This window comes from Coffea eugenioides, chromosome 3 (assembly GCF_003713205.1).
Source record: "Coffea eugenioides isolate CCC68of chromosome 3, Ceug_1.0, whole genome shotgun sequence".
NCBI lineage: Eukaryota > Viridiplantae > Streptophyta > Magnoliopsida > Gentianales > Rubiaceae > Coffea > Coffea eugenioides.
Window position 1 is genome coordinate 3,071,315 of NC_040037.1, and position 21,899 is coordinate 3,093,213.

General features: G+C 35.9%; 2 protein-coding genes and 1 non-coding gene across 5 annotated transcripts; all 3 read left to right on the top strand.

Moving 5' to 3' along the window:
• The first annotated feature begins 6,589 nt into the window (after positions 1–6,589).
• LOC113765353 (protein phosphatase 2C 70) lies at positions 6,590–13,920 on the top strand. Its single transcript, XM_027309498.1, has 13 exons — positions 6,590–6,894; positions 8,672–8,861; positions 9,007–9,204; positions 9,308–9,483; positions 9,573–9,731; positions 11,034–11,177; positions 11,259–11,320; positions 11,468–11,603; positions 12,241–12,335; positions 13,068–13,180; positions 13,260–13,389; positions 13,547–13,601; positions 13,696–13,920. The coding sequence occupies exons 1-13, from the start codon at positions 6,670–6,672 to the stop codon at positions 13,855–13,857; spliced, it is 1,845 nt and encodes a 614-aa protein (XP_027165299.1). The 5' UTR covers positions 6,590–6,669; the 3' UTR covers positions 13,858–13,920.
• Positions 13,921–15,063: 1,143 nt separating this feature from the next.
• Positions 15,064–20,214, top strand: LOC113764485 (putative methyltransferase C9orf114 homolog). 3 transcript variants are annotated; one of them, XM_027308398.1, is made up of 11 exons: positions 15,064–15,346; positions 15,747–15,794; positions 15,964–16,143; positions 16,259–16,325; positions 17,588–17,652; positions 18,262–18,340; positions 18,726–18,844; positions 18,955–19,034; positions 19,189–19,258; positions 19,531–19,608; positions 19,701–20,214. In XM_027308398.1, exons 1-11 carry the CDS (start codon positions 15,092–15,094, stop codon positions 19,773–19,775), a joined length of 1,116 nt encoding a protein of 371 aa, XP_027164199.1. In that variant the 5' UTR covers positions 15,064–15,091; the 3' UTR covers positions 19,776–20,214. The 3 variants fall into 3 exon arrangements, with proteins under 3 accessions (XP_027164199.1, XP_027164200.1, XP_027164201.1); XM_027308400.1 differs by having other exon boundaries at positions 15,259–15,346; positions 15,682–15,794; XM_027308399.1 differs by lacking the exon at positions 19,189–19,258 and having other exon boundaries at positions 19,701–19,792.
• On the top strand, positions 17,220–17,281 carry LOC113767232. The gene has a single exon (XR_003467950.1). It is a non-coding gene; the product is annotated as a small nucleolar RNA snoR101 (small nucleolar RNA).
• Positions 20,215–21,899: the final 1,685 nt, after the last annotated feature.

Here is a 21,899-nt window from a genome sequence, read left to right on the forward strand (position 1 = left end):
TAAAACCTGAACTCGAACTTGCGTTGATCAAGTTCAAACTCGAGTTTGAGCTAGTTAATGAGCTTAAATTGAGCATAATATGTGAAAACTTGTCGGGGTTAATTAACTCAAACAAGTTTCATTTACACACACACATACATATATATTTATTAGTGTAAATCTCTATTTTGTCCTTTGTTTAAAATTTATATTTATCAAACTCAAATCAAGCTCAATTTATACGAGTTCAAGTAAAACAAACTCGAACTCAAACTTGAATTTTCAAGAGTTAAACAAATTCAAAGTTTTAGTTCCAACCTAAGTTTTTTAACTCAAGTTAGTGTACTATTTGAGTTCAACGTTAACTCCACTGCATTCCCAGTCAGAATGGAATTCTTGATCACCAAAATTAGCTTTGAAAGCGCACTAATAAACGTACGGACACATAAGGCAATTTGCAGGAAGGTCTTCTTCGTACAACAACATACAAATACAAGCCCTTTAAAATCAATCAAGAATGATGAAATCATCTTCCACTAGCACAAACTTTTTATGCTTGTCGGCTGGGTGTTCACCCCATCAAATCGACCTTCCTACCTTTTCCTCTCTCAAACTCATCAATGCATCATATATAACTTTTATCAAGAAGCCCCGCGGCTACGCCACTTTCATCTAAGCCATGTGAATACTAGACTGCATGTATATTACCTACCCTAGATGAACAATTAAAGTGCTTAGTGTTTCTTATTCATCAAAAGCCAATTCCGATGCCACATGAGCATTAATGTTAGCAGTTTCCAAGTAGAGAAATGGTGAGTAGGATGGAACTTAGGCCATTGGAGAAAATAGAATTGTGAGGATCACATCTTTTTACGGAGACAAAAATTCTCCATCACCATAGTCTGGCTTCGTACCAAATAAATTCATTTAGTACATAAAAAAAAAAAAGGTTTACAAATCAAACGCGCTGTATATTTAAGTGGGAAGCGAATTAATTTAGGCGTGTGATCGTGCAAAGAAAGTTTGAATCCTAGTGATTAGGAAAGCCACCCTGGCTCCTAATCACCAAAGTTATTTAGGTAAGTTTTTTTTTGTTTTTGTTTTGTCCCTCTTCTCTTTTGTAAGGTTTGAAATTTCTTCTTGACAAAAAAAAAAAAAAAGAAGAGAAAAGCTACCCGGGTTTTCAATGCATGAAGCAGACATATGTAACTGATGACTATGAGTGACAACATACCTCAGCAGTCCTTCAAAACATTAAAAACAATGTAGTGGCAGATTTTTAATGATCTCTGATGAAAGTTCTTGCCTACTATCAGTATGGTCACTCTCAAGAAAACTTGGATTCATGCTGCTAAGTTGGATACATCTTTGCGTCACTAGGCTAGGCTGTTCTAGTGGATATCTACTGCCTTCGCATCTTTCTATGTTTGTTTTAGAAGGGATCGATGACTTCATATTTTCTTGCATGTCCACAAGAAACCGTGTTTGGGACACAGCCCAAAATACCTAGTCGTATTTTGTTGAAGATGACGAGAGCAAATGGTATGTAATGGATATCAAGTTAAACGGTACTAATACTATAATATCCACATCTCCAGCTCCAGGCTCTGAGGCTCTGAGTAAGCAAACTAATCCTTCCTGATATATTCCGTCATCAACCTAATGCCTTTTAATTATTACTTTGAATGGACAATTGGGGTAATCTATTCATTTAGTTGACCTAAAAAAGTTTTTCATTTGGGGAACCAGAATGAAAGCGGTGCCAAATGATTCAAATTAAATGATTTTTAGAGTTAATACATAGTTAGCTGGATGTTATGGGTAAAATAGGTTATTAAGTTCGGCCTCTGTCTCTATGAAAAACAGCTAACATGATCAGACTCGCAATAGGATTATGACAAGTTTTTTTTTTCTTCTCTTTGGATAATAATAGCAAGCTCGCTTAGCTAATGTACCAAACATGAGATTAAAATAGCTATCATAATTGCTAAAAGGGTTTATGAGAGTGAAAGGTGCTTACTTAGAAAAAAGATAGTGAACGGTGTGTATACACCCAAAAAACCAACCAATTGTGCTAGATCAGAACACCTAACTCACGTATCAGACGTTGGAGCTCGAACAAGTTCATGTGGTCCTAAAGCTCATCCCAAGAATTAGAAATACTATTGATCTCACATTAATAAGCTTAATAACCTTTGGTGATCATAAGCGAGAATGCTTGTGATCACTCCTTTTTTGCAAGTACAAAAAGCTAATGTCGACGGCATCGCAAAAGTCAGCCCACTTAGAGCAAAAGTTTGCCATCATAAACTACACACTAGGGTGTCTTACAGTGCTTGAGTGCGTGTGTCTGTGTGTTTTTATCATGTAATTAAGTAAAACTAGATGCCCACTCAGGATGTGTGTATCAATTTTGCATCAGAATCCATATACGTTTACTTTAGTCATTTAGTATAAAAGCAATCCAGTTAACGAATAAATGCGTCATCTTCCTTTGTCCTTGATGAAATGTTAAAGTTGGACGTTTGGTACATGCATGTATTTAAATCAAAATTTATCCAGGGCTTTAATTTTATTTGGTATGGTACACAAGAGTCCGATTCATGATGGAACAAGCATCATGTAAATTAACAATGTACAACACCATCCCCTTTTGACCATCATGTTAGTGCCGTCCTTCCCTTTCCCTTGTTAGCAATTTCATGTCATTCGTATGTGGAGTGGGGAAAGCCTAAGAAAGCTGCCGTGATAGCATTTTAATGCAAATTGCAAGATCCATTATTGTGTTTCATCACATCGAGCCCATGAAAACCCTTTTAGACCATGCATCTCTAGCTACTCGTGCAAGGACATCCCAGGTTAGCTTTACAGGCAGACGATGTACGTACTAGAAGGATCTTGATCTACTTTTTCGAGGGCTTCATTCACTGCTATTTAGTTTATGATAATCAGTTTAAACCCTCAAAAAATCGTGCTCTAATGTTTACAGGATTAGGTTGATACATGGTCTGTTTTGATCTAGTTTCCCGAGGATTTTAATTCATACGTACTCTTGATTCTTTAGATCAAGGGATTATTGAAACCTAAATTTTATCTTGACTGCTAACTTTATTAATATCATCCATATGATAAGGAGGGAAAGAAAATGATCGAGCAAGAATATTATTATTGTTCAAGTCCGCGAGCTGTTTCAACCCTAGGAGTAGCACAATATATTTTTGATTTTTCAATTCGAGCATGTTGAGGAATAGCCATACTTTTTGTCAAAGCAACGGACAAAGAGAATATTGGCACATTTTATACTCTTAAAACTTTGTGGTCGGTTACATGATATGTAAAAATATTCCTTGGTCGTTCACTTCAATTCTCTGTTAGTATCATCAACTATCAAGCAAGAATGTGATGATAACCAATGAATAACAGGAGGGTTTTCTTCAGTTCGGGTGCTGTCAACTAATTGTGCTGCTACTTTCTTTTGCTGTTTTTGCTGCATTGTGTACTAAATGAATTTTAAAAGGCCTTGATTTCTAATGGTAATGATTATTTATGTAGTCTACAGTATAAAGTACGGGAAGAAGATATATTAATTCACAGTAGAGTGGCGGTGGATAAATTACCATTTATCGCTCGGCTTTTTTTTTTTTTAGTGGTTTAGGAGTCGGCATATGATATAGTACCTTGTATTTCACTCCATATCCGTCGGCGGCATGCTTTGGGAGAATTCATGACAATTTTAACACATTGCTCGTATATTAGGTGTATCTTTACCTTTACATTAGCATGGATGTTTTAGCTAAATCCTAGTATACTTCTTTATTTTTTTTTCTCTTAAGAAAGAAGAATTCTTTTTGGCTCTCCCTACGGGAAAATATTACAATTCCTTTTGGATACGGTATTCATGATTCAAATTCATTATATTTTGTCACACCATTCACTGATTTAAGTTCTTGAAATAATTTATATTTTGCCACATCAGTCACTCATTTAAACTCTTAAAATAATTTAAGGGTTAATAATTCAACAGTGAATCTAATCTCATCATCACAATATCCAAACTTTTGAAAGAATTTAAGGGTTGATAATTCAACGGTGAATCTAATCTCATCATCACAATATCTAAAAAGGATCGTAGAATTCCCCCTACTTATAATCTCCCAAACTAGACCAATGTTTTCAATATTTAAGATCACGGTATCCAAAAAGGATTGTAGAATTCCCCCTGCTTATAATCTCCCAAACTAGACCAATGTTTTCAATATTTAAGATGCTAATTTTCGTACGTACTTGATAAGATCGTGATCATACATTCTCACTCAACATCATTTTCTGGAATGAGTCTAATGATTAATGATTATGCGTTTACTGTGCAGTGTAAGAAATTAGGAGTTCAATTATAAGACTTTCATTTCCTTCAAAGGACTCAAGAAAACAACATCTCTAGAAGTTGATTTTTTTCTTTTTTTTTCTCTTTCGACAATCGCAAGTCAGAATGGTTAGGCCACACAAACATCCAACATTTTTTTTTTTCAATGGGCTCAACTAAGGATCCTTGCAAAAGAGCACTCTTGTTTGAATTGTCACTTTAAAAATATATATATTTAAAAATATTTTATTAACACATTTTTCAATCACCTTCGTAGTATCTCAGCCATTTTTTATCTTACATACATCACATCAACAAAATTATTACACGGTTAATTTTTCTAAAAAAAAATCTCCAAAAGTATGCAATAAAAATCGAACCTAACATTTCCTCAACTAATAATTCTACATAACTGCTTCCATTATACAAGAGAGAGTTCTTTAGTTAGAGGCATTCGTCCAATGTCTCTAATTTTTGTCTCTAATTTTTTTGGCAATAATAAATCCTCTTTATATATGGGTATGCATTGTGTATTTTTCCTGGGCGTGTGGGCTGAATGGAGGATATGGCTTAGGGCTGGGCTTCGAATAGATTCTTATGCTGTCTCCATTATTGTGACATTAATTGATTATCAACAATATACAAGCCAGCAGTTACGTTGGCCCAACCAAAACTTCTTAGCACTTTTTGTGATTTAAAGGAGCCCATGCCTTGGGCCTTCTAATTGAACAATGTCGACATGCAGCCATCAAGATTCCCGAAGAGAGATGGCTCTGGACCTCTAGTGGGTTGCTGTCGTTCACGACCTCCATGTGATCCAAACTGCCTCGGACCTTTTATCTGATCTGCATTACCTTCTCATATTAATATTAATTAGCTAAGGTATTTTGTGTGTGTATATATATATATATATATATCTGCTGCTTCTAAAACAGATGAAGATATTCTGATAGGCTTTCCCTTGTTAATTTGTGCAAAAAACTTTGTGGCAAAAACATTTATATGCATGTGGTTCTAAGTGTGATTGAAGTTCTTAAAACCTGTTTGGATTGTTACTTTTAGGAGTTTTTGTATAACAATTTACTGTAACGATTCGATATATGTAAGGTAAAAAAGTGACTGAAAAATGTGTTTATAAAAAAACCAAAAAATGTGAAAGTTATATATATATATATATATAGAAAACAGCAATCCAACTTGTGCAAGCATTTCATGTTCTTAGCTAAGTTAAGAAAATGGCAAAGTCTTTGGATATGTACATTGAATTTTACACCGACTTGTTCAATTGTTGGTACATAAAGAGAAAAAACACTCAGCACTCATCACTCATCTTTGAATAGTTCCTTTTCAGTATCTTCAAATAAATCTAGTTCATTTGAATTCTCACACTACTTGGCAACATCAAATTGAACCAAACTATACTAAAGCTGGATTATTGACAACAAATAGGTGCACGAACACTTTAGCTAAAAAGGTTGCGCAACAAGAAGAAGATTTTGTTTTGTACTTTCAACTCCTTGAAACAATTATTGCTGTCTATACATATGATCTCAGTATTTTGTTATTCTATTGTAACTCGTACTTCTAATTAAGCTAATGTTAGTATTTTCTTACCATTAAAAAAAAAAGGAAAAAAAGTTGAAATGTTGACTAACGAAGCTAAGAACAGAAATTGTCTAATGTCTACATTGAATTTTACCCAATGTTTCAATATTTTAAGGTCCATTTGGATTATTGTCATTTTCTAAAATTTTTGTAAAAAAAAAAATATCGTAACAATATGATATATATATATATATATGAGATAAAAAGGTGATTAAAAAACTCGAGATAGATAATTTTATCCAAAAATAATAATTCAAACACATTCTAAGTATCGACTTGAAATTTTAGCGATTTGACGTATGAAAAAGTATTTCACGTAATAGAGTTTTTATTTTTAATCAAACCACTCCCTGTTGAGCCCATTGCTTCTAGAATACGAGACCACTATATCCTACATGGCAATACGAGGAATACATAAAAAGCTACAACTGCGTACGCAAAAAAATACAACTGGATTGTTTATTGGATTTGGATGGGAAAATCCAAGAAAGAAAATGGTGGAAATTTAGGTGACTGCGACCTTTACAAAGCGGCCTTCTCGCAAAGCCAATTGTTTATACTTGCAAAAATAAGGACTACTCCATTAATTCGTACTTTCTACTTCTACATTTCTTTTTACCTTATTTTTATTTTTGATAAATATTTAACAATGGTAGGAGGGGTTGGCTGATTGCATTCTCTCTCTCCTCCGGATCATCATCTTTCCCAGACCACCACCGCCGATGGCTGAGGCGATCCTTCTTCATAATTCTTCTTCCTCTGATGACAAGTTTATCACCGGAAGTAATAGGACTTTGATGTTCTCCGTTGAGGGTATCGTTGTGATTGTTGTTGTTGCTGTTATGTTCCTCTTGTTGCTCATCCTCTTCATCCTCGCCTGCAAGTTCAAGCTATGGCGTCGCTTTCTCTCTTCTTCCTCCGCTGCCTCTCGTACTCGCACCATCAAGGTCCATTTCTCTTCTGTTTGTTGATTCATTTATCAGTATATTTTATGTATGATCAAGATTTTACCGATGAAAATGTATTGCCCCTTTTGTTTGAAGATTAAGATTATTTCAATGAAGGTGATTGGAAATGGGGTCTACGCAATCAGGGCTGTTTCGATTGAATGTGAAGAAAAATGGGATTTTATTGACGGGGGCTATTTTGATTTAATGTGAATAAAAATGGGTTGACGGTGCAATTTTCCATTTAGAGGTAATCTAAAGTATTTTGTTATGGTGGTTTGGGATTTTGGCAGAGGGTATTGTGAGGGGTTTTAGACCCTTGTCCAGCTGTTGTTAGGAGCTTGAAGAATGATCCGATAACTAGGTTGAACGTGGAGAAGATTGAGCATTTTTTTTCATTACCTTTTGCTACGGCTTAAGAAAGTAGCTCATGTTAAAAGCCAATAACATCTAGGAAGGATTTAGTGCATAGAGCTTTGAACCTGGTCCGGTGAGTGGGGATTTTGCTGTCACAGTGTCTATCATTTGGATATGCTTATAGTAGTTCATGTGCTTATAGTCTCATATGTGCATTGAGTTTCTTTTTTATGTAATAATTTGTGCTTGAAATCTCTGGTTCTTGGTTATTAGTTAACAAAGATAGGTGCTTTATTGGTCTCAGCATTTTCTGCGGTAGTCTGAAAATAGTTGAAATGCCAAACTTGTGAAATTTGCAACGAGTTTGCATCAACCATTTACCTATATTCTGAGCTGAGGCGTATTCGTTTCAAATGGGGTTGATGACTTGAGTATCTAAGGTTAACAAAGCCATTGTTTCCATAATATGTGGCACTTTGGAAGACCAAATGTAAAATGACAATCAATTTGGACTTCCATATTATGCATCTGTTCCTTGATTTAAGCTCTTGGTGCTTTGCACTATAGGCCATTAAGGGTTTTATGTGACACACCATTTTGGGTGCTTTTATATGGTGTGTTGAATGCTGACCTGAGAAGAGCCTTGTTCATTTTTGGACCTTTTAAAGAAATCGTGGATTGAAGAAATACAATGTCCGACATTTACTTTTTATCCACAAGTACCCACGCCAAATTTACGGTGGGTCCATTTAAGTTACACTCAAAGGTCATAAGGACAGTTTTGGATACTGCTAATTCAAACCATACCTTTTAAAGTTGGGCTCACAAATAAACTTCATTAAATCAGGTTGAACCGTTACAAATATTTTTACCTGGTGAATATGGAAAGAGTTCTATCATTAAGATATTGTCTGTATAGGAATCTATGAGAATATGACGAGACCTAATTGATGAAATTCGGTGGATATTCTAAAGCTAAGGAGTTACATAAGTTTAGAATTTTGACTAGAGTGGAACTGTTATACTCTGTCAGTTTAGCACTCTGTATGTCTGGCTTTAGATTATTTATATCAGGCAGACAATATCTGAAACAAGTCTGAAAGTTCAAGTTCTGGATCTGTCTTTCGAGTACAAAATTAACATGATGAATGTTAGCACTTCCTATGCTCCATCTTCTGCAAATTAACTTCACTGAAATGCATGGTTGATGTTTTTTAAGATGTATAACTTGGTCTGAGAACAAGCTAGAACATTCTTCAAACTTTGTTTGATCATACATAAAAGACTGTTGAACAAAGCATGATGCTTTGATGCATCTTTTCATCTGATTCATGTTTCTATCTTTGAGCATACACCTGCTTGATTCACTGCTCTTCCTGTTTGAGCATTCTTCTTACCATGGTATTTTGTTCCTTTGCAGGCTGATGACCTTCACAGGCCTTTTATTTCAGAAGATCTAAATGTTGTTTATGGTCACAGCAATTCTTTTGCTAGGAATTATGCTCCACAGGAAGCAGATCAGCAAATTTTAGGGGGCTTGAGCTCACACAGGGCTCAAGGAGCTTCAAATAACCAAAGTCCTCCTTCTGCATCTCCCCAACTAACCCATAGTATACAGCTCTTGCCCATTGACCTACAAAATGCCCTCACGGGCATCTGCAAATTAATTTGTTTGCAGAAAAATGCATAATTTGTCTTTTGCTTCTTTCAGGTAATTTGCAGAAAAATGCATAATTTGTCTTTTGCTTCTTTCAGGTGATAGTTTTGTTCTTGATATCCGAGATACTTCAGAAGATGATCTAGTTGGCCAGACACTTAAGCGTCCACTGGTGACGAAGCAGCTTGTAGAAGTGCAAAAAGTTTGTACAAAAGATGATTTAAAGGATAGTCCAAGATTTCACATAGACAGTGAAACATCAAGAGAATTTGTTCCAAAATATAAAGCGGATCAAAGTAATTTTCTCCTATCCATTGTATAATGTGCATAGTGTACTTTTTTCTTTTTTCTGGTAAATAGTGTAAAACATGTCATCATCATTTTCTGTTAGATGTGCAGGAAGCATCCTCACATTGGAGGTTGTCTCGGGGCTTTCTCATGGGACTCAATGCTGCGTGAAGTCAACAGATACATCTAGGCTCCCTCTCACTCTTGGAAGAGTTTCACCTAGTGATTTGTTGGTCCAGGATTCAGAGGTTTCTGGCAAGCATGCCAGGATTAATTGGAATCCTAATGTAAAGTTTCAAAATATTTACTACTTCAGGATTGGAAATTTGGCAACATTCTTTGCACTTTAGGAAACACTCATTGCATTGTATTTCAGAGATTGAAGTGGGAGCTTGTTGATATGGGTAGCTTAAATGGTACATGCTTAAATTCTCGTCCTGTCCATCATCATGATTCAGGAAGCAGGCAATGGGGAGATCCAGTTGAGCTTGCAAATGGAGACACATTAACTCTTGGCACCACACCCAAGATTTTTGTAAGTAGGCTCCCATTGAAGTAGCTAATCTGGCAATATCTATTCCAGAGTTTGTTGTTTTTGAACTATTTGCTACCTATTCTATGTTTGTAAGTAGGCTTCTGTTGAAGTCACAAATCTGGCAGTATCTTTTATAGAGTTCCTTGTATTAGAACTTTTTTCTTCCTGTTTTTCATCTGGTGTTTCTCATTGATTTACTTATCTCTGGGGGAGAAAAGGAAATGCAATGAAACATTAGACATGGTTTGAGCATTTTGTGTTACAAATTTGCTTCTTAGTGTCAGTTGGAGCTTATCAGGAATTAGGATTTTCGTTCAGTTGATATCAGGGTTTCATTTATATGATTTCAATTGAAGTTCTTCCTTATATAGGCCGATTCCTCAACTATAATTTCTTTCATCTCTATACTAATCTGGAAATAGCATTTAACTTTGTCAATTACGAGTTGATTTTTGTTTTTTGAATCATGTATCTCAGTTTAAAGAAGAACTTAAGCATAAATTTTCGGCACTTCTTTTCCCTGCTTCATCCCCTTTTATAGAGCCCTTCTTTCATTTCTTGGTTTTTTTGCTGCAAACTTTGCTTCCCTGAAGTCAATCTTTCTCAAATGATCGATATCAAATATATTGGTTACTTTCAATTTTTGTCAGAAGTAATGTGTAAGACATTCTGCTTGAAGTTCAAGTATGTTACTTTATGTGTATATTTCTTGCTCCTCTTTCTTTGTTTGAGATTGTAAAGTAATTCAATACACAATAGACAAGTAATGGGTAAAGTACTGATTATGCAGAAGTGTGACAGGAAGGAATATTACTTGAATTTATGATTAAAATTGAGGCTCCTTGAGGTAAGCTTAGAACACATCGATTTTTGGGCTGATCTTAACACAAATAATAAATCATGGTTCTCTTTGCCAATGCGATAGACAGTTTCCGGCTTATTGGGCGTTAGAGCACAACTAAGACCTTCTCTTTATTGTTCTTTTGCAAAGGAAATTGCCAAATATTCTTGTCCTTTTGTACTGAATAGGTTTCATTGTGCAATGTCTTTCCTGATCCTTTTTGGTTGTCACATTGTCGGCAATTAGTTTGTTAATATTCTTTTAAGTGCTCAACTTGTGACACGACTCTTAGTCATATGACTACTCTAGAGTAAGGATCAGAAGCTAGGAGTTGGTATAAGGGTTTTAATCTTCTTTATGTTACAATCACTGAAATCATATATATCCTGTGTGCCATTGTAGCTGTGTTGAGTTGTCAGTTTCCTAATTCCGTTTCTTAATTGGAGGGTCACTTGGTGCAGGTCCAGATTACATCTGAGACTGAGAGCCAGATCCCATTCGGAGTTGGCATAGCATCAGATCCCATGTCATTGCGCCGAGGTGCAAAGAAGTTACCAATGGAAGATGTCTGTTATTATTATTGGCCTCTTCCTGGGACTGAACAGGTTTATTTAGTTCTATTCTACTTTAACTTCAGAAGTTACCAAGAAGGGTTTTAATTCTTTTTTGGATTGTTGATCCTGCAGTTTGGGCTGTTTGGTGTGTGTGATGGACATGGCGGAGCAGGTGCTGCTACATCTGTTAGCCAGTTAGTATTCCATTTCATGTCCTTGATTAACTCAATTAAGTCACATGTGATGGTTTATTATGGGACCACGCTGGTGCCATCTTGTTTACTTAAGCTCTCCTTTTCTTTTTAATTTAATTCTCTCTCTCTCTCTCTCTCTCTTGCTAGAGTGATGCCTCAAATGGTTGCAAGCATATTATCAGATTCTTTCAGAAGAGAGAAAGTGTTATCACAGCGTGATGCTTCAGATGTTCTTAGAGAAGCTTTCTATCAAACGGAAGCATGCATAAATCACCACTATGAGGTTTCTACTCATTTCAGTTTCTGTACTTTCTTTACGCTTTTGTATTGCTTCTGCCATTTAATCCATTGGGATATGCACCTTCTGTACCAACCTGTAGCCTCCCTCATCCATTTACTTCTCATATTTGTGGCTTTATAGGTTTTGTGATATTGGCACTACATACTTTAATAGAGTTTCTATGATGGTGTTTTTTTTTTAACCAAAAATTTCTGAGATTTTCATGACTTCTTTATGATAAGTCTGACTCTTGTGTAAGAGAGGAAGGAAACCTTTTTTAGCTCTAAAGTACCTTGTTGGCGTACTCGGTACAATTAGATAATGTAAATACATTCATAGTTGGCAGCCTCTTGGTTGACCAACATTAGTGCAAAAACTTACAGTAATGTTGATAAGTACAGAGATTATGGAATGTGTCCACTTAACGTGTGAAACATTTTGAGTGCTTCAAAGCTTTAGTTCTTGAGAAACACTTTTGAAGGAAATTATTATTATTATTATCTTTAATATAAAGCTGAAAAGTATATTATGTGCAACTAAGACAGAAAGTGAAGCAGGACTTGTTGGTCTTCTACTCTGTTATGGTTTTGGCTATACAGGGTCTGATATTATATTTTGGTTTTATGATCATCTTTTTCAGGGCTGTACTGCTACGGTGCTTCTTGTTTGGGCTGATGGTAACGACAGTCTTTTTGCGCAATGTGCAAATGTGGGAGACTCTGCTTGTATTATAAAGTATGTGTTTTTGTTATTGTTATGCATTGACTAAATTCAGAAGAATTTTATCACGTTAACACGTTCTCAACCAATTGAAATAATTTACTACACTAAAACCAAGATTAGTGCTTCACTATATATCAAAGCTTTTGAGTTTGATTTGATGGGGCAATATTTTGACTTTGCTGAACATCTTTGGGTTCGAGTATCTAGTATAACTTTTCAGTTCTTATCGTGGCCTCTAGATTCTGGTGATCTTATTTTCCATTACTTATGTACATCCATTAAACTTTATGGTTTCCTTCCAGATTGATAGAAATGTCGTACTTATATTTGTACCATGATTATCTCTTGACGCTTGGCACTGCCTTTTGTATACTATACACCCACTTTCCACCTTTCTATAATCACACTACATGTATGTTGTTATTCTGGTCTTTCAGTTCACCTAATTGTACTGGCTACAAAGTCATTCATGAGCAGGAGTTTAAGAGAACGTATATCTTTTTACCCTGGAAGGGATGGAGCTGCCAAAAGAAGGCCTTTGAGTTGCTTTGAGAAAAACATAACAATCAGCCGATAACATATAGTTTAGTTTAATTGCTGTGGCTGTTGTGCATAATTTCTATCTGCTCCTCCACGATGTTCTCGTAAATGAATAAATTGAGTTTTCTGTCGTTTGGATTCAAAGAAATTCAAGATTTTGTGTAATTCCTGTGAAACTGAGATAATATTTTCAAATTACTGCAGCATTGATGGAAAGCACGTGAAGATGACGGAAGACCATAGAGTAACTAGTTATTCTGAAAGATTACGAATCCAGGCAATAGAACCTTTGAGAGATGGTGAAACACGACTATGTGGTATTTGACATTCCTTTTTCATATTTCAGTGTATCAAATGTCAATTATCATCAGTCTCTCATTGGTTGCTCTCAAGCAGGCCTTAACCTTGCTCGAATGCTTGGAGACAAATTTCTTAAGCAGCAGGATGCTCGCTTCAGCGCAGAACCTTATATAAGTCAAGTAGTGTACATAAATCAATCAAACAGGAGCTTTGCATTGTTAGCTAGGTGATCCTTTGTGGCTCTATTATACATCTTGATATCTGCTGATGAATTAGCTTTTTCTCCTTGCTTGAATGCTGAAGAAAGCAGGCCTTGAAGAGAGAGAGAGGCTTTTTTTTTATTTTATGACGCTTAAATTGGTGGTTTGTGGATTTGGATGCAGTGATGGCTTTTGGGATGTTATAAATGTGAAGAAGGCAGTTCAGCTTGTAAACCAGGTATAAATTCTGAATTTCATGTATAATTTTCTTTGGATTATTCTGGTTTTGTTGACAAGGGATCTAACCTTGAATCCTCTTGTTAACTGTGCAGACAATGGAGAGAAATTCAGCGAATCAAGATAATTCTGCAGAAAAGGTAGCTAATGCTTTGTTGGGTGAAGCGAGAACCCAAAGAACGAAGGACAACACATCTATAATTTTCTTGGATTTTGACGCTACTAACAGAATTGGTTCTTGTAAACTTGATCCTTAGATTGAATCTCAATTAATGTCAATAATCCAAAATCTTATAAAATGCTTTAGCTTAGTTGCTGTAGATGTGGTTTGCTCTCTTCCACTGCCCCCCTTCTCTCTTTACAAAATACCCCTCAATTTCCCTGGCTCGGACATGTCCACCCCTCTCAAGTGATCTGGCCGGGAGGGGATGAATAGTCCTCCAGAAAACCCCAAAAACTGGTTTGGGAGGGGCACTAACTAAGAAGACTGCAAGGATCCTCTGCGTCACTATTGAGTGTTTGGTTCTTTCTTTTGAACCACTTAAAATTAGTTTCAAGTCATGCGTTCACCTCTGTAAGTATTCAAACCATCTTGCAGTTTGGGATAAAATCAAGCAGTTGCCACGGCCTTACGTGAAACAAGAAGATCTACCAAACAAAAATCTCTAGTAGTTGCTTGCGTGGAATCTCCACTAGAAGTATGTCTCCTGCGAAATTGAGCAGTGATTCCTCAAAATAGATTACTCTTGAATGATATGCAGGAATATTCTACAATCTCTTTTGAATAGCAAACACAAATATTTTAGGCTCGTCATTGTAAAAGTTTTAACTATTTAAAATATAAATCACTATCATCATTAAGGGATATACATTGAGAGAGTGGTTCTCCTCTGAAAAGAACCGTAGAATTTTCTTAGTATATATAATATAGGAAAATTAAAATGTTACATACACTATATTTATTTTGAAATTTATAGATTGCTCTCAATTACTAATCCTTCAAATCTGTCGTTATTTTATCTCATTATGCCAAAAATTAGATATTTTCATCTTCAATTCTATATGTAATTGTGACTATCAAACTTAATGTGCCTGTAAAGCTATTACAATCGCTATTAATTGATTCAATTGATATCTTAATTCCAAATTTATCAATCGAAAAAAGAACAAATAGAACAAAGTGGGATGCTACTAGAATTAATTAGTTGTGGATTTAGTTGACACTTTCACTTCAAATTTATTAAAAGAAAAAAAAATGAAAACAAGACGGTAACCATCAAGTAATAGTAACACGTAATAGTTTCAGATTTCAAGTCATGAAAAATCTTTAACATAATGTGAAAAAGCAAAGATAAGTGGTCAGAAAGGCAATTTGCTTAAAATTGTGGAGGCCATTTCATACTTTTACAGACTCTCAAGGGTGTCGTTGGAAAGCCATTGCATTAAAAGTTAAAGCCCTCAATAAACCCTTGTCCGGTGTGACAGCTGAAAATGGGGAAGAAGAAGAGAGCCGCGAGAGAAGCAGCAGAACAAGTTACAGAGAATGGCCCTGATGATAATGCTAAAGTAGAGACCAAGCTTGAGCTCCTTAATGTTGATTCTTCTGAGAGAAAGAAGAAGAAGAAGAAGAAGAAGAAGAGAAATAAAGAGGAAAACGACGGCGATTCAAATGAAACACCTACAGTTTCCATTGCTCTTCCTGGCTCTATTATTGACAACGCTCAATCCCTTGAACTTGCCACCCGAGTAACCCCTCTTTTTGCTGTCTCTTCGTGTTAATTAGCCTGTGTTTTTAAGGAAAAAAAAAAAGATCGTATCTCGACCAATATATTTTTGCTTTAGATTTTGTGGAAAATAGAGGAAGGTGAATTCTTTAGATTGCTCAATAAGCATCCATGGATTTCATTAGAGGGGTCTCTATCGATTTTCTGTGTAAAGTTTTTGAGTAAAATATCGAGACGAATATGTTTGCTTTAGGTATTTGAGTTTTAGTTTCAGTTGGAAATAGAAAAAAAAAATTGATTTTTTGTTTGCTTAATGAGATTTTTGGGTTTCTTAAGTGGTTTTTTTTATGTATGCAGGAGGATATATGTTATGCATTTCCAATGTTGATTTTTTTTACCGTCCTTTTTTTGTGCTTTATCAGTTGGCTGGTCAGATTGCTCGAGCTGCAACTATTTTTCGAGTAGATGAGGTTTGTCAATCTGTTTTTGCTTCTTATGATCGACTATAATTTTGGTCAGTTTAGTCTGAATGGTAACAAAGATCACAAAGTAAGCGGATGCATACAAGGCAGGAAAGGGCTTAAAAGGGTTGTGGGGAAGTGTCAGCAAGATTTACATGGTTGTTCTTGTTTTTGGCAGGTTATTGTGATTGATAATAAGAGTACCTCAGTGGATGAGTCTGAGTTGCTGAACCAAGAGAACAATTCAGATGATAATGAAAGTGGTGCAGCTTTTCTTGTAAGGATTTTGAGATACTTGGAGACACCACAGTATCTGAGGAAGAGTCTTTTTCCTATGCATAACAACTTAAGATTTGTGGTGAGGACCCGACTTCTCAATTTGTGATTAATGTGTCACAAGATAATTTATTCTTTTGAATATTTCTCCATTTTGTAATTGTTGAGAGCTTATACTTGAGAGGGACTTTTTGCAGGGTCTGCTGCCCCCCCTTGATGCCCCACATCATCTGCGTAGGCATGAATGGGCTCCCTATCGAGAAGGTAGAAACCAATTTCCTCTCCTTCCTATTAGAGCTGTGGGATTATTGAAAGGAAGGTAGAAGGGTAAGCGAGGGTACTGAAAGAAATTGTGAGGATCATTGTCTAGTGAGATTCTGAGACAAGAGGCATGCTCTAGAAAGCTATCCCAGAGCTTCCTAGCTGCCTCTGAAATGCTCGTCTTGCCACCTAATAGACAAATAAGTCCTTCTCTTGTGATTTCCCTAGCCAACATCCTCATTTCGCTTTCAGTGTGTTTAAGTGATCAGTGATTTGAGCTATTTATCCTCATCCATCGATTGAAACTATTAGTTAACATAGTTAATGGAGCAGGACAAATGGCAAGCTTGCTAAGATTGTTAAGTAAAAACTACAGCAATGTCAAATTCAGAATCTAATCAACTAAGATTCTATGGATGTCCTGAGTGTTGCACCATGTTGTTTGTGTAGGAGTGTAGTTTCATTAGATATCTTTAAAATTCTGAGTTGTTTCTTCCATATGCTTGGAATCCTTGTGTTGATTATTTCCTGGCCTTCATTTCGGATATTAAAATTAGCAACCCTGGTTTCCACTTTTCACTAGAAAATAAATTCAGTGTTCAATTTTGGTCTCTTTAAAGTTTTAATTAATGCTTATGTGGACAATAGTTGGTTATTCATAAATCTGGTGCAAACTATGCATGTGATGACTTGTACTTGATTGCCAAACTTTGGCTATGTTTTCTGTTAATTAGCTACGTTGTGATGCCATGAATTTGTACCTCTCCTGCTGAGGAATTTATTAATCCATTCAGAAGTAAACTGAGTGTCCACAATTTGCCCTTTAGAGCCTCAACTTGTATATACATCTATTTAGTCAATTGTTCATGGATATGGTGCAAAGTCTGTGCATATGATGGCTTACACTTGATCGCTGAACTTCAGGTAAGTTTTCTGTTGACAAGCTATATTCTGATGCAATGACTTTGCACCTCTCCTCCTATGACACTGATTAGGTTTCTTATATTGCATAATCAAGTGTAACAGTTTTGTTTCTGATACCAACTATGTGGGGCATTTTTATTTCTCCAACCTTGAGGCTTGAGTTATAGGGTTTTCCAGACCTTTGGGTGGTAAAGTGAATGACATAAATATCTGGTCAAAAGTCTTAAGGTCTTGTGTTTAATGACTGGAAATATTTCCATGACAAATATACTTAAATTTGGTTTAGACCTAAAGCAGGTCTGTCTTCAACTTTTAACCTTTATCTTTTTTGAATTTTTTAGGCATCACGTTAAAAAACCAAGCTCCTGATTCTGCTGGAAGTCTCGTAGATGTGGGGCTTAGCAAGGTATAGCATGTTGTGTGCATTCAGGAGGGTTATGTTTCATGTCGATGGTTCGTTTATACTTAGGTAGTAGCATTACGATACATTTGGTATAGACATATATGCCTGATAATTTATCTTACTCAAATAAGTTCAGCTTCTATAGAACATGGTTACTTGCATTGTCTTGAAAATCTTTTTGCTAAGGGCTCAATCTAATAGTGGTCATGCAGCAAAGCATAGCTATTATGGTTGTGCCTTTAACCTTTGATAGAAACAGCTACGTATTGTGGACAAGTACATCAAAAGTTGTAATGTGCATTGGAAGAGCATGCATGCATTCATCTTTTTCTCATTGTGGATTATTGAGGCTTGCATTGATCCTACAATTTTGTCGATTGCTTCACCTGTATACAAGTCCCTGTGGATGAGAAGGACAGAGTTGGGGCAAATCATCCATTGCATCAGTTGACAGATCTTTTGAGCATCTGCCTTTTGAATCCTTTTATCCATGCTGTTTACTTTCTGTGTGGCTGGTTGCTTTCACTTTTTGTAAATGATTAAAAAACAAAAAAAAAAAGGAAAATAAGAGCAGGATTTATTTTTACTTCTCATGATTGCTCTTCCCTGCAGAATGTTTTGATTGATGAAGTGATTGAACCAGGAAGAAGAGTAACAGTGGCTATGGGCTCAAATCGTAATCTGGATACAGGTAATCAACTAGACCTCATATAAATTTTCATTTGTAAGACCATGGTTTTTTTTTTTTTTTTTTTTTTGACATCACATGGTTGTACATCATGGCAAGTTTGGAGTGGAAATTGTTGTTCAGGAGAATCAGGCGACCATGGTTTGCTGTTTTAATTTACATAAGACAATGGTAATCAACTGTTAATAGTTGTTGAAGAGAGGTTTAGTGTAGATCACAGATGTCTTAGTATTCAGGTCTTATCTCGCTTATATTTAGTGTAGGTCAGAGTCAAAACAAGCTTGCCAAGATGCTCATAGCTGAGCCTCTTAAATCTTGTAGTCCTTGAATGTATTCCATGATCACAATGGTGGATTAATTGTAATTCTTTTGTAATATCTCATTTCAGGTCTAACTTATCAAGTTGTCCCATCTTCCAGGCCTAGGGATGAAGTGGGGATGTACTGGGGTTACAAAGTAAGATATGCTTCCAACATAAGTGCTGTGATAAGTAGCTGCCCATACAAGGTATTTATTGTCCTTTTCTTAATCCTATATAGGAAAGCATTGCTTGGTTCTTCTTTCTGCAACATGGAAAATGCGCTTCTCTCATTTGATTTCTTGAAATTTGGTTTTAGGGAGGGTATGATCTTCTGATTGGCACCTCAGAACATGGAGTTGTTATCAAGTCTTCTGAACTTTCGCTACCATCATTCAGGTATATCAACATAGTTAATGTTATGGCAGAATTACCAGTATATGCTATTTCAGCCTTGTTTCGGTGCATCCAAGGAGCATAGAGTGTCTGACTCGTTCATCATCATGTGTCATTTAAGCATTAAATTCCAGCTTTTGCATGTTTCATAACTTAGGCACCTATTAATTGCTTTTGGAGGGCTCGCTGGACTGGAAGAATGTATCGAGGAAGACAAAAATTTGAAGGTAGTGTAGAGTCTTTCTTGTTCTTACTGGTAGCTCACTGAACATATAGTTGTTGCATATAGAGTGGCTAGCCTGGTAGATTCTCTCTCTCTCCTCCTGATCTGCACTTGATCATATTTTATGCTGAAGAATTGTGAAGCATTTCAAGCATGGTAACATTAGGTTTTGGTCAAGAAATTGGTACATGCTGCTATCTCAGTTAAGAGATTTTATGGACGAAGGTGGATACTGACTAGAGTTTCTGTGTATGCTAATCTTTTCTCACCATTCAGGGAAAAGATGTGCGAGAAGTGTTTGACTTGTATTTGAACGTGTGTCCTCATCAAGGAAGTAGAACCATACGGACTGAGGTACTTCATAAATCTCATTTCACCTGGAGAGAACTTGTCATCCATCAATAAAGGCTTCACTAACGTCTTTGTTTGTCTATTTCTACAACCAGGAAGCGGTATTTATCTCTCTGCAGTATTTTCAAGAACCAATTAGTCGGGCTAGAGATGCGCCCAAAAGGATCTAGCCACCTAAAGCCATCAAATAGCAGACGTAATATCAGATAATGACCAACCCTTTAGTCAGGTTTGAGGATGACTATTCTTCTTGTTCTGAAGCTTGTTGCCACGGAGAGCAATGGTATCATGAAAAGGAGCAGAAAAATATTGCTTTCCTTGAGCTGTTTTCATTGGAGATTTCTGAAATGGTGATTTGATGGAAAGGAATATGGGGCATGAACATCTGCCAGGCGGGTGTTTCCTCCTGCAGCCAGGAAATTTTTTTCTTGTAAATTTTACATTTTTTGTTTGGCAAGCCTTGTAATATGGCACCAATTGCTGAAACCTTTATATTGTATTAGTATTTAGCAGCTGCAAACAGCATAAGAGTACTTGTAGATGTGGGGTTTTTTCACCTGTCGTCTTTGCTAACCTTTTTTCGTGGCAATTGCATCAAGAATTTCCTCATTGTCTTTCATTTGGTACCCCGCCATACATATACCCCCCTGGGTCACTTCTCCTTTGAGCCTCCAAAATGCTTAATCGTGTGCTTGTTCGACTCTTACAAATTAAAGGCGTTGATTCCCAATATTTTGACTTCATAAATCTCTGTTTCCTATGATTTCTTAGCATTTTTTTCCCCTTACGGCAAATAACACACACAACTAATAAAGATACACACACAAGCAGTTAACGAGAGAACGGCCCAGAAAGCCGTCTAAGGGGGACTCAGAAAGCAGCCTATGATTTCTTAGCATGTGTGCACACTAGGGATGGCAACGGGCTCCCATCCCGCTGCCTACAAACTCCCCCCAACTCCCCGCCCCGCCCCGTCCGCTTCCCCCGCGGGGCTAATAAAAAATTGTTATATAATTTTATTATGGTTAAATTTTAACAAATAATCAAGTACTAAAATATCAACACATTATCAAATTATTATTCATTGTAATTTTACAATTGAAACTTATAAAAATAATCAAATAAAAATTATTTGAATACAATCCAACATGATGAAATAAATATAACTAAAGTAGTTAAGTTTTCACTTTTTGCACAAATACAATCACTAATTCATTATTGTGCTTGTGCTTTTTTTAAGAAAAAAATGTTATTGTATTAAGTGTAATTAGGGATTTAGTATAAATGTATTAGTAAATTTAGTATAACCAATTAATAATTTGTATTAGTACACATATATAATTATTAGTATAATTAATAATATCAATTATATTATATATACTAATAGACATTATATAATACATATAACTAATAATATCATTATCATAAGTTTGTAACTAATTAAATTATATATTATATATATAATTATATACATATATATTTTATATATTTATTTTTTTAAAGCGGGTGGCAGGGCGAGGGATGGGGCGGGGGTACACTCCCCCGCCCCCCGCCCCCCGCCCCGTTTCTAAGCAGGGGAAAAAAAATTTCCCCCGTCCCCGCCCCACCCCCTTGCGGGGCGGGTGTCCGCGATCACCCGCCCCTATTGCCATCCCTAGTACAGACCTTCGTGTCTGCCTATATGCTACATGTGGTAAATTGGTCCATATTCTCTTTTGGAAGATGATTAAGCAACGATGTCCATGCAATTAAAGTGTAAATTTAAAAGACAATAGAGTAGCTTCACTTCTTATTTGTTTTTCCAACCTTCTCTCTCTCTTCCTCTTAATAATTTCCACTTAGAAATATCTGACAATTTTTAGTTACCTAATTTAGCAACTTGCTTATCTTCAAAAAATAAAAATAAAAATTAGAGAAATTATGTTAGGAAAAATTTACCAGTGAACATGTTGAAAGAATAATTTGCTCATCCGCAAAAATAATTAAAAATTAGAAAAAATATGCTACGATAATCGCAACAATGTAAAAACTAAATAAAGTTAGTTAGACTTTAACCCCGCAAAGAATAAATTCACATACAAGTATATTGTTTCCACATACATTTAAAATAAAATAAAAAAAAAACCCTTCCAATTGGACGCAAGAATTCAGCCCATTTTGGGGTTTAATGCCATAATTGGAGGGGTAAAACCGTCATAACACTCAACAAGGACAGCTCCGTAATTCTACTAAATATCCGGAATTCAAACGGGTCAAATACCCGAGCCACTGTCACAGGCCCTCAAATAAGCAGG

Excerpts from the sequence above, each read along its gene's own strand:
- LOC113765353 (XM_027309498.1), top strand. The coding sequence starts at position 6,670 with ATGGCTGAGGCGATCCTTCTTCATAATTCTTCTTCCTCTGATGACAAG. Across the intron at positions 6,895-8,671 it reads CTCGTACTCGCACCATCAAG|GCTGATGACCTTCACAGGCC; the intron begins GTCCATTTCTCT and ends GTTCCTTTGCAG. Across the intron at positions 12,336-13,067 it reads GACTCTGCTTGTATTATAAA|CATTGATGGAAAGCACGTGA; the intron begins GTATGTGTTTTT and ends AAATTACTGCAG.
- LOC113764485 (XM_027308398.1), top strand. The coding sequence starts at position 15,092 with ATGGGGAAGAAGAAGAGAGCCGCGAGAGAAGCAGCAGAACAAGTTACA. Across the intron at positions 17,653-18,261 it reads TAGATGTGGGGCTTAGCAAG|AATGTTTTGATTGATGAAGT; the intron begins GTATAGCATGTT and ends TCTTCCCTGCAG. Across the intron at positions 18,845-18,954 it reads TAAGTAGCTGCCCATACAAG|GGAGGGTATGATCTTCTGAT; the intron begins GTATTTATTGTC and ends ATTTGGTTTTAG.